The sequence below is a fragment of the Erinaceus europaeus genome, chromosome 11 (genome assembly GCF_950295315.1).
Source record: "Erinaceus europaeus chromosome 11, mEriEur2.1, whole genome shotgun sequence".
Classification (NCBI taxonomy): domain Eukaryota; kingdom Metazoa; phylum Chordata; class Mammalia; order Eulipotyphla; family Erinaceidae; genus Erinaceus; species Erinaceus europaeus.
In genome coordinates, this window is record NC_080172.1 from 105,346,648 (window position 1) to 105,364,990 (window position 18,343).

Here is an 18,343-nt window from a genome sequence, read left to right on the forward strand (position 1 = left end):
ATATATATATATATATATAATTTTTTTTTGCCTCCTGGGTTATCACTTGGACTCAGTGCCAGCACTACGAATCCACTGCTCCTGGAGGCTATTTTTCCCATTTTGTTGCCCTTGTTGTGGTTGTTATTGTTATTGTTGTTATAGCTGTTGTTGTTTTGTTGGATAGAACAGAGAGAAATGGAGAGAGGAGGGGAAGACAGAGAAGGAGAGAGAAAGATAGACACTTGCACACCTGCTTCACTGCCTGTGAAGCAAACCCCCTGCAGCTGGGGAGCCGGGGGCTGGAACCGGGGTCCTTGCGCTCTGTGCCATGTGTGCTTAACCCACTGTGCTACCGCCCAGCCCCCCAATATTTTTCTTTAAGTAGTAGTTTCTGGTCCAACACCCAAGTCCTTGATCCATTTGTAGTTTACTTTTGTATGTGGTAAAATGTAGTGGTTCAGTTTTATTCTTCTGTATGTTTCAACCCAATTTTCCTAGCACCATCTGTTGAAGACATCTCTCCATTTATTATTTTGAGACCCCCCCTTGTCAAAAATTACATGTTCATAGGTGTGGGGATAGTTAAATATTTTTATTAGACCTGGGGTAAGTCAATTATTTGTGTTAATACAATTATTTAAAAATATTTTACTTCATTTTAATAAGAAATATATATATATATTTAGAAAGAGAGAGATATCATAATACACTGCTCAGCTCTGGTTTATGGTGGTACTAGAGATTAAACCTGGGTCCTCAGAGCCTCAGACATGAAAGTCTTTTGCATAACCACTATGCTGTCTCCAGCCTGGTTAATACAATTTTAAGAGCCTTCTGTGTGGAATTATTTTTCAAAATCTTGTACACAAAATTTCTTAGGAATCATATTACTTTATTGAGCAAATGTTGATATACAAGGGTATTTTGTCAGAGATGCATAGTTTTGTATCATCATGACACATCTTTCACCAACTTGCCATCTTCCTCCACCATAGGACACTGGGTTCCTACCCTCCTTTTGACCTCTTCTTGTTTTCCTTCCCACTAGAGTTCTTGGATCTTCTGCAGCAGACCATAGCTAATTAAAGTTTCACACTGTAGTTTCTCCCCCCCACTTCTTTCTCTATTTCCCTTTTCCAATGTATGAGTGAGATCCTCCGATTTCTGGCCTTCTCCTTCTGGCTTATTTCACTTAACATGATTCCTTCAAGTTCCACACAAATTGTAGCAAAAGAGATGACTTAATCATTTCTTACAGTTGAGTAGTATTCCATTATGCATATATCCATAACTTCTTTGATAACTTATTTCTTATAACTTGGGTTTTCCCTCCCAAATTCTGGCTATTACAAGAAGCCCTACAATTAATAGCTATGCACCAACCTCTTTGGGAAAGTATTTTGCATCCTTTGGATAAATATCTAGGTAAATAACTGCTGGATCATATGATAGGTCCATTTTTTATATTTTGAGGACTCTCCAAAATGTTTTCCATAGTTGCTGAACCAACCTACATTTCCACCAATAGTGTAGAAGTGTTTCTTTTCTCCCAGATCCTTGCCAGTGCTTTTTTTTTTTTTTTTCTGTGCTAAGGAAAACCTGAAACTTCATTACCTTTGTAGTAAATCCAGCTTTGCATTATACAAGTTAAAACTCCACAGATTTAGAAGTAACATTTAATACTTTATCAGCATCTGATAACACCAAAGACTGAAAATATTTAAAGTTCTTTCACACCAAGTCTTTTCTAACAATGGAAGCCTTCTGAAGTAGTTAAAATATTTTATAGCCTACTGAGCAGGAGAAGTGGCAACTCAAAGTCTGCTGATGTGTCTTGGAAGCCCACAAAAATTCAGAAGAAATAAAATGGAAAAATAAATGGGCAAAGCTAAAAATGATAGCCAAAAGAATTGAAAGGATTGATATGAGCCTTTAAGTTTTTTTTTTTATTTGAAATCAAACAGATTTATATAAACCCCAAATCTCATCAATTGTCATTTAAAATGAGAGCAGTTATATAGTAATGTAGCTGTGTGAGTGTGGTCTACCTTTGGATCATTGTTTATTCATTTCCATAGTTATTATAAATTTTTATTTCTTATTGGAGGACTAATGTTTTACAGTCAACAGTAAATGCAATAGTTTATACATGCATAACATTTCCCAGTTTTCCACATAACAATACAACGCCCACTAGGTTCTCTGCTATCATTATAACTTTTTCTAATTCTCATTAAAATAAATACAGATGTATCAAAGTATGAAAGTTTAATGGCAGAGAACCTACTGGGGGTTGTATTGTTGTGTGAAAAACAGAAATGTTATGCATGTACAAACTATTGTATTTACTATGGACTGTAAAACATTAATCCCCCAATAAAGAAATAATAAAAAAGAAAGTTTAATAAAGCCAACTGAAACCACTGTAAACATGAGAATCACTGGAAGGAAATTCAGAAAATTGTAGGTAGGGAAAGGACCATAGACCAAAGCATGGCGACACCATACAATACAATTCATCTCGAGAATTCCATTTAGCTTGCAGTAAGAGGTGTGGTGCAGAGAATGCCAATGGATCAAAATAGAAGATAAATAAGTTTCCAGATAACAGCTGGCTTTCCTGGCAGAGGAGAGACTTCACCTGAGATGCAGTAGGAAGCCAGGAAAGGACATAAATTGGGAGTGTCATGACAAGATGTTGTATTTTTGAAAAACTGATCTACTGGCTCTATAGAGAATGGCCCAGAGGACATGGAGACTGAAGGTAGAAAAGCTGCTTATAAAAGTTCTGATGGTAGTGGAAAGGAATAGACTGGAAAATCTGGGGATAGAGGATCTAGAGAATTTCGTAGGTCACTAGCAGTAGGGGCTGAATATTCATTTGGGTCCTCTACTGTAGCAGGACTCTTAGGCCAGAGTGGAAAGAGATTTGGGAGACTACCAGGCTTCCAGATGCAATAGCTGTAGAATCATACTGTTAGTAGTTGGGGAGGTGCCTTATCAGGTACGGCACAAGACTTAATGTGGGGTTTGATCCCTAGCCTATATACTGGAATAGAGCAGGACTAGAGCATATCTCTCTCTCTCTCTCTCTCTCTCTCACTCTCTCTCTCTCTCTCCATGTATTTATTATTATTATTATTCAACAGGAAGTTTGTGGAAATTAAGTTGTTAAAGAGAGCACAGTAAATGTGAGAGCCCATAGCATATCTAAGTAGATAAGGACTACCAGGGGAATTGAGGTCTGGAAATGGAGACAAGATGATGAAAGTCATAGGAGTTAAGTGAGAATGAGAGAGTCATAAGGAAGAGAGAGAAAAGAACAAAGACAGAACTCTGGAGAACAAAGATTAATTTTTTTTTGAAGAAAAACATTCAGCAAAAGCAATTAAAAAAGAAAACTTAGAGAAGTGCCGGGCTAGCATGGGGATGTCTCTTCCTGGGTGCGTACTCTCTGGGTTGGAGAGAACTCGACTGGAGCCAGCCTGGGCTGCTACTCAGTGATGCGAGGGAGATGACTCAGGAACAGACTCATAGTGGTGAGACAATTCAATTCTTTATTAATCAGAGCCAAGGCTTTTAAAGGGTATACCTGGAAGTGGCAAGTTGGAAACAGAAATGGCTAGGAAAGGGGCGGAGAAAGGCAAAAGGGGCTGGAAAAGTAGGAACTTCCTTAGCAACAGTTGTGAGGGTTTTAACTGGTAGGATTCATAATACCCTGCAGGCACGGAGGGTCTTGAGGGTAGAAAGAAGATAGATCAAAGGAATGGAATGGGTGGGGATCTTTCAGGCAAAACAATGACTGTGTAGATAATAAGTCTGATAAAACGAGAGGATGGATGTCCCCTCAAGTCAAGCCCTGCCAAGCTCAAGCACATCCTCACAATTTCCTGACAGAGAAGTATAGTGAGAATTAGGTTTTATAGAAATCAGTGAATGGGGCAGGTTTACAAAAAAATCACACTGAGCAGAACTTGGACTGGAGTTGGTATATTGCACCAAAATAAGACTCTCAGGTGAGGGGTGGAGGGTTTGGGTCCTGGAGCATGAAGGCAGAGGAAGACCTGGTGGGAGTTAAATTGTTATGTGGAAAACTGGAAAATATTATGCATGTATGAACTATTGTATTTTGCTGTCTGCTATAAACCATTTATTCTCCCAATAAAGAAATCCAGCCTTGCACTATACAAATTAAAACCACACAGATTGGAAGTAACATTTATTACTTTATCAGCATCTAGTAACACCAGAGACTGAAAATGTTGAAAGTTCTTTGACACCAAATCTTTCCTAACAATTGAAAATTAAATCATCATGATCAAATACTTTTCAAAAGTGAAGCTCAGTGTAGTCTGTGAATCATGGTGGAGTTTTTAGGGGAACGACTGTAAGGTCAAAGATCCCTTTCCATATTAGAGTATGCAGGGGAGATAGATTAATAGAGAGAGGGAGAGGGAGGAGACAGAAACCAGTAGATGGAGGGTCCTATAGACATGAGAGTTCTTTTCTAGGAGAAGAAAGTCAAAATTATTTACATTCAGGAAAGTAGCCAAAAGCATTGGAAAAGTTAAAGTTGAATTAGATTATGAATAGAAAAATGAAGCAAATTCCCTGAGTATAAAGAAAGAGGAATATCAAAAGAGGATGGAGGGGGGTCTAGGATATGGAGAATCTGTGGCTTTTGTACATTATTGGTAGAAATATAAAATGGTGCACCTGCTGTATAAATAGTTCTTTAAAATGCTAGACATAGAAGTCTCATGTGGGACTGGCAACATAACTCACCTTGATAGCAGGCTTGCTTTATCATGCCCTTGACCCAGGTTTGAACCAAGTACCCACCATATTGGAGGAGGCTTTAGTGCTCTAGTGTCTTCTCTACTATTCTCTGTTTTTTTATCTGAAAAAGTTAACCTGGAGCAATGAAGCCCCAGGAACAACAACAAAAAAATACCATGAACCCAATAATTACAACCCAGAAAATTGAAAAGAGGGACTCAAATAGATATCTGTACACCAATTTTATTGTAGCATTATTCTCAGTGACCAAAAAATGGAAACTACTCTGCTTATGAACAAATGGGTGGATAAAATATATGACATAGAAATATATATGATTCTTGAAGGCATGCTAAGTGAAGTAAGAGATTTATATGATTCTGTTTATAGGAAATATCTAAAACTGGAACATTTATGGAGACATAGATTAGAGGTTACTGAAGATGAGGAAAGGGAAACTTGAATAAATGTTGCTTAATGGGCACAGTTTCTTTTGAGCAAAAGGATGAGTCTAAAAATATAGGTGATAATTGCATGGCAAGTAATTATTGCCACTGAACTATTTGTGTAAAGATGGTTGTGATAGTCTATTACATGTCATATATATATATATATATATATATATGTATGTCTATTACATGTCATATATATACATATATATATGCATGTCACATATATATTTCCACAATAAAAAATTTTAATGTAAAAACAAAGAAAAACAAAAACCAGGGGATGGGTGGTGGCACACCTGGTTGAGGGCACATGTTAGAATGTGTAAAGACCCAGGTTCGAGTCTCCAGTCCTCACCTGCAGGGGGAAAGCTTCACAAGTGACAAAGCAGTGCTGCAGGTGTGTCTCTCTTCCTCTCTGTCCTCCCTTCCCTCTTGATTTCTGGCTGACTCTATCCAATAAATAAATAAAGATAATAAAAAAATTAAAAAACAAAACCAGAGCTAAGCAGTGCTCTGATAAAAAAGAAAAAAATAATTTAAAGCCAATTATAACATGATGATAGTTAAATTTGGACAATAAAACACTCAACTGTTTTTTTAAAAAATGAATATAAAAATACTTGTGAGCAACACAGGATTAATTACCTTCCTCTTTGCTAAGGATGTGTGCAGGTATAGCCAAGATTATCCCTGTTCTCAAGGGCATTAAACAGCCACAGCTTCCTTGTTAATCAAGGGGCAAACTCTTTTGCTTGGGGTGCAGAGAGGTGGGTGTAATTTTAATAAGAAACTAGAGGAGAGCAAAGAGCAGTGAAAGCTAAGAAAGGCTACCAAAGGGAATGGGAGAGGGAGCTGCCTATAGATAAATAAAAGAACCTGAGGTTTTCTACAGACCCAGCAGAGACTGGTGCACTACAGGTGATTAGAGTTTCATCTTCACTGTTTCTTGTTTTTTCTAATCCCCACCTGCACCAAGTATTAGCGTCACAGAAGCTATTTGCCAGACTGCTCCTGGATGAGGTTAAACATGGTTGAGGCACAGAGGAAGACCAACCTAGAGAGCTATTTGAGGAAGCGTGTATCAACAGAATGGTTCCCAGGACTAGTCAGAGGGCTCAGACTTTGCACAAAAGACAAGTCTGAAGGTCACTTGTAACCCTGGAAAAAGTCCACTTAAGGGAGCCGGGAGGTAGGTAGCACAGCGGGTTAAGCGCACATGGCACAAAGCAAGGACTAATATAAGGATCCTGGTTCAAGGCCCTGGCTCCCCACCTGCAGGGGGGGTCCCTTCACCGGCGGTGAAGCAGGTCTGCAGGTGTCTTTCCCCCTCTCTGTCTTCCCCTCCTCTCTCCATTTCTCTCTGTCCTATCCAACAAAGACAACATCAATAATAACTACAACAATAAAACAACAAGAACAACAAAAGGGAATAATTAAATAAATATTAAAAAAAAATTTTTTAAAGTCCACTTAAAATGAAAAAAGCTGGGAGTCAAGCGGTAGCGCCGTGGGTTAAGCGCATGAGGCTGTGGCGCAAAGCACAAGGACCGGCATTAAGAATCCCGGTGCAGGGGAGTCGCTTCACAAGCAGATCTGCAGGTGTTTATCTTTCTCTCCCCCTCTATGTCTTCCCCTCCTCTCTCCATTTCTCTCTGTCCTATCTAACAATGACAACAACAATAAAACAACAAAAGGGCAACAAAAGGGAATAAATAAATAAGCGCACGTGGCAAAGCGCAAGGATAGGTGGAAGGATCCCGGTTTAAGCCCCCAGCTCCCCAATTGCAGGGGAGTCGCTTCACAGCTGGTGGAGTAGGTCTGCAGGTGTCTTATCTTTCTCTCCCCCTCTCTGTCTTCCCCTCCTCTCTCCATTTCTCTCTGTCCTATCTAACAACGATGACATCAATCACAACCACCATAATAACTACAACAACAATTAAAAACAACAAGGGCAACAAAAGGGAAAATAAATAAACATTAAAAAATAGCTGGTGTAATGAGAATGAATGGTAGAATGGGCTATTTGATTTTTAGTATTGCAGAGGTATGACTCTGGCTGGTGGCCTTCTAGGAATAGCTTCTAAAAGGGAAAGTGACATTGTAGAAATGGTTGATATGTGAGAGTGATGGATAAATAGTTTTTTTTTTTTCCCTCCAGGGTTATTGCTGGGCTCGGTGCCTGCACCATGAATCCACCGCTCCTGGAGGCCATTTTTTTTTCTCCCTTTTGTTGCCCTTGTTGTAGCTTCGTTGTGGTTATTATTATTATTGCCCTTGTTGACGCAATTCGTTGTTGGATAGGACAGAGAGAAATGGAGAGAGGAGGGGAAGACAGAGAAGGGGAGAGAAAGATAGACACCTGCAGACCTGCTTCACCGCCTGTGAAGTGACTCCCCTGCAGGTGGGGAGCCGGGGGCTCGAACCGGGATCCTTACGCCAGTCCCTGCGCTTGGATAAATAGTTTTTAATAGTTAAAGTCGAAGGTGGCTTGTGGAGGTGTTCCACTTCACTGTTATTTAAGATTGATCGAGGCTACATCTTCACTAACAAGGTTCAGTGTCTTCTTGGCTTCAGTGTCTAGTTTATGTAAAGATACAGAGCCTGAAAGGGGCGCAAGCCACATGACCACACCAGCTTGCACAGGAGTCTGGGAAATGTGCATCTGTACATCTTGGAGAACGGGCTGATCAGCAGCCACAGCTCTGCCTGAGCTTTAAAACTGGGTTTTAAAAGTACCTGCTATTTTGATTCTATTATTTCATTTGATTCTTTAGTCCACAGAACTTTTTTTCAAAAAGACACATATTAGAAGATGAACTGAAAAAAGCTTTTTCTGAACATGGGTGGGAACCTTCACTTCTCTTTCTGTTCCCTAAATTTGCTTTTTAAATTTTCAACCAACAGTTGTCTTGCCCAGTTTCATTGTTTGATGAAGTGAATTTTGTTCCTATTTCCTCTAAAGTAAATGTGTACAAGGTATTTGTTGTTGTTGTTGTTGTAATAGAGTGCCCTTGTGACCTATTTTGTTTGTGTCAGGTGTAAATATTAAATAACACAGAGAAAAATCAAGACATAGCTCACTTGGTAGAGCACGTGCCTTACACACAAACTCCTGGGCTCAAGGCCTGGCAACACACAGTAGCACCATGGATAACACATCAGGAGACTCCGTGGATGGTGGAGCAGTACTGTGCTGTCTCTCCACTTTCTCTGGCTCTCTTTCTGATATTAAACAAAATGTAAAAATCAGCCTGGGAGCAGCAAAACTGTGCATGTGCAAGGAGGACCAGGACACACACACACACACACACACACACACACACACACACGGCAATAACCATCCCATCACTCATAATAAACAAAATTGAACTTTTTTTGTCTGCTTTATGTACAAGACCCATTTTACTTTTTTTAAAAAATATTTTCATTTATTATATTTTTGAGAGAGATGCAGAGAGAGAGACAGAGACAACAGAGCACTACTCAGCCCTGGTTTGTGGTGGTGCCGGGGATTGAACCTGAGATCTAAGAGCCTCAGGCATGAGAATATGTTTGCATAACCATTATGCCATTTCCCCTGCCCCCAATTTTACTTTTGATTGTTACTTTAAAATTGTGTAGCTTTAAAAAAAAAAAATTTGTAATTAATAGTGGGTTACAAGATTGTAAGATTAGTGGTCTGGGGAGGTGGCATAGTGGATAAGTCTTTGGTATCTCAAGTTCAGTCTCTGGCAGTCCCCTGGCACATGTCCCAGAATGATGTCTGGTTCCATCTCTCTCTCTCTCTCTCTCCTCTACCATTTCTCATGAATAAATTTAAAAAATTGTAAGATTACAATGTATAGTTCTACACCACACCTACCAAAAAAAATCTGTGTCCCCACTTCCCAAAGGTAACCACCATAGTTCTCACAAAGTCTTTGAAACTGTTTGTTTGCTTCTGTTATTTCCCCTCCCCCCAGATCCATGTGTATTGATTCTTTAGATCCCATATATGAGTGAGACCATCTGGTAGTTGTCTTTCATCTCTTATTTCACTAAGCATAGTCACCTCCAGTTCCATCCATTTTGTCCCAATTGACACATCATCAACTTCTTTGATCACAGAAAAACATTCCATGGAATATATATTCCATAACTTCTCTGGCCAGTCATCTGGCTGCATTTAGGCTGCTTTCACTCTTTGGCTATGTGAATAATGCAGCTATTAACCTAGGGGTACATATGACCCTTCTAATTAGTGTTTTGAGTGTCCACTGGATAAATGCCTAAGAGTGATATTGCTGGATCATAAAGTATTTCCATGTTTATTTATTTAAGGACTCTCCATACAGTCTTCCAAAAGGGCTGCATCAGTTTGCATTCCTATCAGCAGTGGACCAGAGATTCTTTTGCTCTCCAATCTCACCAACACCTGTTATTTCCTGTTTTGTTAATGTAGGCCATTCTCACAGGTGTGAGATGAAATCTCAGTGTAGCCTAAATTTGTATTTCTGTAATGATAAATGAAGCGGAGTATTTCTTCAAATATATGTGAGCCATGTGTATCGCTTCTTTAGAAAATTGTTTCTTTGGCCCACTTTTTTTTTATTGGGTTACGTTTGCTTCTTTTGCAGATCTATACCAATTCTGTACAGATGTTTGCTATTAGTCTCTTGTTCAGTGTGTGATGTGTTAATTTACGGAGTTGTCTGGATCGCTTTGTGTATTTTACTTTTGGTATGTAGACCTTTTACATTTCATGTAGTCCTACTTATTTACCCTTGTTTTCATTTCTCATGGGGTTGAATCTCCAAATATATCTTTGATGTAAAATTTCACTGAAGATCTCTCTCTCTCTCTCTTTCTCTCTCTCTCTCTCTCTCATTGCTACCAGAGTTCTTAAAACTGGGGCTTGGTGCCAGTGACTATGAATCCATCACTCCTGGTGGCCATTTGTTCCTTTTTTTTCATTTTATTTGATAGAACAGAGAAAAATTGAGAGATAAGAGGAGTTATAGAGGGAGAGAGAAAGGCACCTGCTGACCTGCTTCACTGCTCATGAAGTGTCCCCCCCCAGCCCTACGAGTGGGGAACAGCTAGTAGCCTTGCACACAGTACTATGTGTACTTAACCATGTGTGCCACCTCACCCCCTAGTTTTCTCTTATAAATTTTAGAGTGTTTGATCTAATATCCAGATCTTTCATCCGTTTTGATTTGACTTTGGTGTATGGCATTAGGTGATGGTCTAATTTCACTTTTTTACATGTGGAAGTCCAATTTTCCCAGCACCATTTGCCCCATTACATGCTTTTGGTCCCTTTGTCATATATTAAGTGGTTGTGTATGTGTGGGCTCATTTATGGGCTTTTGATTCTGCTCCATTGATCCAAGTGTGCCTTTTTATTTCAGTACCATGCTGTTCTAATTACTGTTGCTTTGTAGTATAAACTGAAATTGGGAAGTGTAATACCTCCATATTTTTTAGGGCTTTTTCCCCAAAAAAAAACTCAAAAGTAGTTTCTGTTAACAAGCTTCTCAGTGTCTTGTGTTTGTTTGTTTGTTTTTAACATGGGGAGGTCTTCCCAGTATGTATATTATGCAACTCAAATTTTCCACCAATGGGAATACAAAGCAAGCAGAGGCTCAGCTGAGAATCATTGGTTGATCATGTTGAGCTCATAGTCACTCCACCCACAATGTGCTTCAAAGGGTAAAGGGGGTGTGGAGGCCATATGGAGAATAACTACAACAAAGAGGAATTTCTCCTGAGAAGAAGCTTTGTCCCAGGAACCATGTGACAATATACTACTGATTTTGGCGTAGACTTGGGTGACTTACCATCTACCTATCCAAAATTATATGGAAATTCTTCAGGAAGTAAACTCTTTGGCATGATGACTGACGAAAGGCCCTTAAATCAAAACAACAGAACAAAACAAAACAAACAAACAAACAAAACCATGCTGGATTACTACAAAGTTTTAGGAGTGCCTCAAAATGCATCTGCCTCGGTTATTAAAAAAGCTTACCACCAGTTAGCTCTTCAGGTACACCCAGACAAGAACCCAGGAAATAGGGAAGCAGCTGAGAAGAAATTCAAACAAATAGCAGAAGCCTATGACGTCTTGCATGATGCTAAGAAACGCAACAACTATGATTGTTCCAGAGAGAAAGGAATCAAAAAGGCCAAGAGAGGAAATCAAAAACGCTTGAAGGAAGAATGGTGGTCTCAAAAGTCACACTGTGACTTTCAGAATGACTTTGAAGCTGAAGACCACCTCAAAGGAGATAATTGTTCCACTGGCCGCTATGTGGGTAGGACCAGGAATTTACACTCTTCCTTCTTTGATGTGACCCCCATCTTGGACACAGGATTTTCCACTTTTGTATCCCCATGCTCCAAACGAAATTCTTCTTCCTCTGAAGCATTTGTCCCCTTTGTAAGCAGTGGAATGGGAAACTTCAGACTGGTCACCACATGTAGCCTGATAGTGCATGGCAAGAGAGTTGTTACACAGAAAATTCGAAATGTGAAGGGCAAGACTGAAGTGGAAAAAGAAAGCCTGTTTCATCAGATCTCTCCTCCTCATCATCGGTAAGGAGTTGTTGCTATGTTCTTTCACATGGAGACTTTCCTTAGAGGCAGCTGAGTCTGATGTTTATCAGGAGTTGTCCTTTTTGGGTGTTCTCAGTAATCCTTTCAAGCTGGGAAATACAGAAGTAACTCTACCCTGTAAATATAGATAAAGAAGCAAGGGCTAGAGAGATTAAATAACTTGCCCCAGGCCCCTCCTAATAAGCAGTAAAATAGTATCTTGCTCTAAAACTCATGATTGTTCACTGAGCTATCACCTTGATGGGTCTTCCTAAATTATTTTTAGATCTAATGTCTTGCCTTCGTTGAAATTATCTTCCTGTCAGCATAATGGTTATGCGAAAGACTTATGCCTGAGGCTTCAGTGACCCTGGTTCAATTCTACCACCACAAGCCACTGCTGAGCAGTGTTTCTCTGTGTGTCTTTCAGTGTGTTTCTCTCTCGTTAAAATAAAATTATATATATATATATATATATATATATATGTACATATATATATTCCTGTCATCTTTAAACTTTGACTGCATAAGTACTTGTTGAAACTTAAGCATGCAAACATTTTGAATATTGTTACCTAACATGAACTTTGTTTTTGTTTTTTAATGATTATAGAAACAATTTTCTTTGTTTTACCAGAGCACTGTTCAGCTCTGGTTTATGGTGGTGTGGGAGGATTGAACCTGGGTCTTTGGAGCCACAGGCCTGAGAGTCTCTTTGCATAACCATTATGCTATCTACCCCACCCTTGGTTATTGTTAAGAAGACAAAATTAGTGTAAAAAGTCTTACTGCAACAAACCAGTGATTATCCTTTTAACATATGAATTATCTTTCTGTTTTAATTTTAATCATGATGTACAAGCAAAACCGTGAGGTTTTGTTTATTTAACTGGCACTGGCTACACTGTAACCCTCTTCATTTAAATCAGGAAAGAGACGGTGTCCACAGGAGTTGGTCCTTGTGGAAAGTTACTGATAGTCTGTGGTAGAACTGCTGCCATCCAATTTCCTGTCTCATGTTCATTCTAGTATGCATGCTGACTGACAAAACTTGACTTTTATTTGCATCCAGAGCTTTTTTAGAAGTTACATAACAAATAATTGGCTTTCTTAATCAAGGAAATTTCCTGTGTGATTTTTATGAGACCGATTTTTTTTTTTTTAAATCTCAATTCATTTTCTAATCAGGAATAATCCTGCTTCCCTCTGGCAAAGAGTAGCTTTCAGGCAGGGCACAAGCACACTTCCAGAAGGGAAGCAGAAGATGAAATTGGAACACATCCCGTTTCTTTCAACTCCTTTCATTCTCTGCTTGGGAGTCACTGAGAACCTTCTACAAGTCAGGTGCTAGGCTAGATGCCTTACAGGAATCGTTTCCAGTCTCCAAATTGCATTAGAGGTCTAGTTCTATTTTATGTGAGAGGAAATCCGAGACTCAAGAGAAAGTAAATCATTTGCCCGGCATCACACAGAAAGTTTTTATTTTTATTTTTTTTTAACCTGAGAGCTCCTCACATTTTTATTGTGCTCAATTCCACTCCCATTCTTTTGAGCTGTTGTAGTTGTAGCTTAACAAAACGTTGTGTGTATGAATTTTATTTTCATTTTGAAAAATTTAAGAATTTCCAAATGGAGTTTTTTTCTTTCTTTCCTTCTGTCTTTTTTTTTTTTTCTTACCCTTGTCTGAGGTGAAGTATGGCTACTGAACAAAAAGGAAACCAAGTCGGAATATGAAACATGAGTTGCCCTTTTGTTTTAGGTAAATTACAAAATTCAGCACTTTTTCCAGACTTACTTGGCTTTTGATGAAAATGCTGAGTTGTGGAAGGACTTTTTTTTTTTTTCTTTTTTGCCAGTAAAGACAGAAATAAAAATACAGTCAAGGAAGTCTTCCTTTTGTATGTCTTGTCTTCCTGATGTCTGTTTACACTGTGTAGTAAATTAAGCATGAGCAAACAACAGCAAAGGAAAGAGAAAGACCAGGCAGGGAGTTTTTGTTTCTTGAAAGAGCACTCCAGTGAGTCAGTATTCATTTCAAGTGTGTTGGATGAAACGCTGGGCTTTGAAGGCACCCATAATTCAGATTCCTGTGACCTCACAATGCCTTCAGAAGGGCTACAGTGCTTCCCAGGTGTCAAAAGCTGACTCTACTTGGCAAGTCTTAGTGATGCGACAATTGTTGAAATTATTAACTGCCTGAATAGGAAAAGACAACTTAAGGATTAGAAAGTTACTTTCTATGTTCTTCAATAATTTCCCCCTTATTCATCAACCAATGGATTTTTTTAAAATGTGCTTTGAATGTTTTTTTTGGATTTTGTATATTCTAGTTTTGGGACATTGTATTTTCTAGTTGTTGACACAATAAAGACTTCCAAAACTTAAAAAAAAAAAAAAATTAAACAACAGCAAAACACCACAGACAAATGAGAAGTGATTCCTTGTTCGGCTTTATCATGAGATAAATTTCATAGTTGTGTCAAAGAATAAAGAAAGACAAGTGATTGTGTGACTTACTGCTCAGAGAGCATTTGCAAGTGTGGAATCCTGTCAGTCTGCAATTTCCTCGTGTTACCAGTCAACTGTACAGAGGAGGAGGGTACTTGTCAAAGGTCTACAAGTGGGTGTTTTTTTCAGTCACCTAGCCCAGTGTCATCCCTCCTCTTCTGAGCTCAGACAGAGTGCATATCCCTGATGGCCTGACAAAATACATGAGAAATGGTCTGTTTGAAATGGAAGAGGGGATCACAATTCTATGTATTTGCTGGAGGCAGGTAGACTTAATGGAGATGCTGGGACTTACCATGTATGCACAACTGCTCTACCTCCTGGTTCCAGGTCCCCTAGGAACCAAGCTTAGTTCTTCCCACAATTCACAGTAACGTTTAATGAGGTCTTTGGCATTCTCAGTGTTTCCATCTCCAACCTTTCAAATGTCCATATTTGAGGTCCTTATCCCTCTTAAGACAAGTCGTGTTTCTTTCAGCCTGAAGCTTTGCAGTCTCCAGGGCACCTCTAGGTGAGTTGTAACCAATTAGGTACCTGAAGGGCATGCAGAGCAGATGCTGAGCATTGCAGAGGAGGGAATTGCAGTAGGTGGAATCCTGCACCTCAGCTCCCAGTTGCAAGTCTCAAGGGCCTCTTCAGAGAAAGTGTATGGCAGTGTCCTTAGCATGAGAGATTGATTTGCTGACTGAAACCAGCAAAGATGTTCCTTTTTCTAATGCCCCAGTCTTTGCTATAGGCAGAGGAGAGTTCAGTTCATTACCATCTTTGGCTAACCTCTTGGGCAGGTTAACTTCTTGTTGTGATTTTCTGTCTGCCTGTTGAGATAATCCCCTGGGACAGTGAGATGATAGCTCACCAGACAGGGTCCAAGTTTGAGTCCTGACAGCACATTGGCGTGTCACAACATCAGGCAGAAGCTATAGTACTATAATGTCACCCCCATCTGTCTCTCTTACTGAATAAATTTCAAAGGTGGCAACTTGGATATGGTAAACTTTGTTCACGATGGAGGCACTGACTTACAAGAAAGTGATTCTTGTCCATCCTTACTATGTAGAGACGTTTTGGAAATGACGTACACAAAAATTGCACAGAAGTGAAACTATCCTGGAAATTGTCCTTGATCCATTTTTCCATTTAGGCACAAATGAAAATGCATTTTTTTTTCCTTCAGGATTATCACTGGGGCATGTTGCTGGCACTACAAAGCCACAGCTCCTAGCAGCCATTTTCTTCTTTTGTCCTTTTTCCTTTTATTCGATAAGACAGAGAGGAATTGGGGGTGGTGGGGGAGGCAGAGAGGGAGGGGGAAAGATAGACACCTGCAGACCTGCTTTGCTGCCTGTGAAGAGTCCCTCCAGCAGGTAGGGAGCCCAGAACCTCGCACAGGTCCTTGCACTTAGTATTATGTGCATTTAACTAGGTGCACAACCGTCCCAGCCCCCCAAATGTATGGTATTTTTTAAACACATGTTAGATGTAACTTTTCCCTATGAGTTTCCCTTTCCCTTCATGATCCTTGAACTTTTAGACTTACATGTTGGCTTTACTCTCTGCTTCCATTATAGGAAATTGATGGAAAATCCCTGCTTTTGATGACAAGAAATGATGTATTGACAGGACTTCAGTTAAAATTGGGGCCTGCTCTGAAAATCTACGAGTACCATGTAAAACCTCTGCAGACAAAGCATTTAAAGAACAACTCTTCGTAGTATAGTCACATTGGGGTCTTAGACCTCAAAAAATACAGAATGACATAATTTAGTTTCATGTGATGAAACTTTGTAAACAGAACACATACATGTGTATATGTAAAGAATTTCAATCAAATGAAATGTTATCCTATTGGATAGACTTAGGCAATCCATCAGCTGACCTGAATTCAGCCAAGAGGAGCAAAGATAGCATGTGAACTTTGTGGAATTTGTCAAATTAAGTGATCATGATTAGACATGATTAGATACCCCTCCTTAGAAAGGCTTTGAAATCATAAGGGTTTTCTTCATTCCTTCCTACACTGTTTGCCTAGAGTCTTTAAATACATTTTTAAAAAGATAAATAGAAAGGAAAAAGAAGAAAGGAAGGAAGAAAGAAAAGGAAGGAAGGAGGGGGGGAAGAAAGAAAAATAGAATTTAATGGAAGGGGCAGCTTTCAAATCTAGATGTAGGGAAGTTTAAGAACAAGAAAATTTGGGGAGAGGGTGGAAAGAGAAAGACATTGCTGTCTCCTTTGAATTCCTCTGTACCTTAGTGCTTGTGTAACTTCGATGGGATTGCCGACACCCTTTTTTTAAAGAGGGTCCTCCACTTGACCTTATTAAGGTTTCACTGGGATATGCTGCAATGTTTGAAATGAACATGCAGAGTGGCCCCATTCAGAAGCAGAACTGTAGCTCTGAAAAGAGAAATTCTTGTGTATTGGGGATATCCATACTTATTCAACTAGCTTCCACTGCGGGCTAATGGTATTTTCTGCATAGATGGGCTTTTAAAATTTGTTCTTTGTTTCTGAAGAAAGCGTCTATTCACGTTCTGGTTAGTATTTATAGTAATCTGTTTCTCAAGAAATTTGCCAAGAGTTATAGATCAAAAGCCCTGTTATTAGTAAAGAATATTTTTATATATATATTCCTTCATGAAAGGTATAATATTTTTTAAAGTATTCTGATGCTCTGATTGGTTTGAGTACTTGTTCTTAAGAACTGGAAAAAAAAAAAGTGGGCTTGCCATATCTCTGTTCAAAGAGACATTTGTTCAATCTCCATGTGTCAATGCCTTGTTGAATTGGTGCTTTGTGGTTGCAATAAAGCATTGTTTCAATTTATTACCAGTGTATCTTCGATTGTCTCTGTTGGTTACTTCAGTTGGAACTCTGTTTTACTTTGAAATCATTGGTAGAAAACAAAATCTAAAAAAAAAACAACAAAAACAGATATAGAAAAAATATGTATTTTTATGAGGATTTATCTTCATTAAGTAAGTCTCCTTATCCTACTCCATCCAACAACCAGTTTCGTTTTATTAATTTAATATTTTTAGCATTTTATCTACTTGTTTATTTATAAAATGGAAACACTGACAAAAACCATGGGATAAGAGGGGTACAACTCCACACAGTTCCCACAGCCAGAACTCCATATCCCATCCCCTCCCCTGATAGCTTTCCTATTCTTTAACCCTCTGGGAGTATGGACCCAGGGTCATTATGGGGAGCAGAAGGTGGAAGGTGTGGCTTCTTTAATTGCTTCCCTGCTGAACATGGGATTTGGCAGGTCGATCCATGGTCCCAGCCTGTTTCTCTCTTTCCCTAGTGGGGAGGGGCTCTGGCAGGGCTCTGGGGAAGCCAGGCTTCAGGACACATTCGTGGGGTCGTCTACTCTGGGAAGTCCAGTTGGCATCATGGTAGCATCTGGAACCTGGTGGCTGAAAAAAGAGTTAATATATAAAGCCAAACAAATTGTTGAGTAATCATGAATCTAAAGGCAAGAATATTACAGATGAAGATTGGGGTCTCCATTTTGGAAAAAGCTAGTTGGTCTATTTTAGGTATATTCCAAAGGGCCCATGACTTTACTAGTTTTTTCCTAAGCCTGACATCTGATATGCAGGTGGACCCAAGTTATTGTCTAGGGAGATGATGTCATGGATAGAAAAAGGGCTAGAAAACTGGAGCAAGGAAGAGAGTAGCTCCCAGATATGGGAGAAGTGTATAAATATTGTTGACTGTAAACCCCATCGATTTGATCTGGTGCCCATATTCAGCATAGGAGCCTATGTAACCTCTGCATCCCTGTAGGTCTGAGCTCATATTCTGTGTAATTTAATATATTTATTGGGGGGGGGGTTTAAGGGCTTACAGTAAATACAATTGTTGGTACCTGCATAAACTTTCTCAGTTTTCTGCAAAACTCTCACCCCCGTACTTTAACTAAATACATCATACCCAGTCCAATTTTCGGTATTATTTCAAGAGAGATTCTTTATTCATAGTTGCTCAGTTGAAGTTTTGTTGTTGTTTGTTTGGGTTCTTTTCTTTTTATTCTG

General features: G+C 39.2%; 1 protein-coding gene across 8 annotated transcripts in view; it reads left to right on the forward strand.

The window, feature by feature from the left end:
* The window catches only part of SAMD13 (sterile alpha motif domain containing 13), a 53,836-nt gene extending 36,713 nt beyond the window's left edge, over positions 1–17,123 (forward strand). For 7 of the 8 annotated variants that reach the window (XM_007524729.2, XM_060202254.1, XM_060202257.1 and 4 more), the window contains exon 4: positions 15,869–17,123. In XM_007524729.2, the coding sequence (XP_007524791.1) occupies positions 15,869–16,012 (144 nt within the window). In that variant the 3' untranslated portion in view covers positions 16,013–17,123. Of the gene's footprint in view, positions 1–10,901; positions 11,793–15,868 lie in introns of those variants that run through there. The other variant, XM_007524728.3, reaches the window with a different exon arrangement.
* Positions 17,124–18,343: the final 1,220 nt, after the last annotated feature.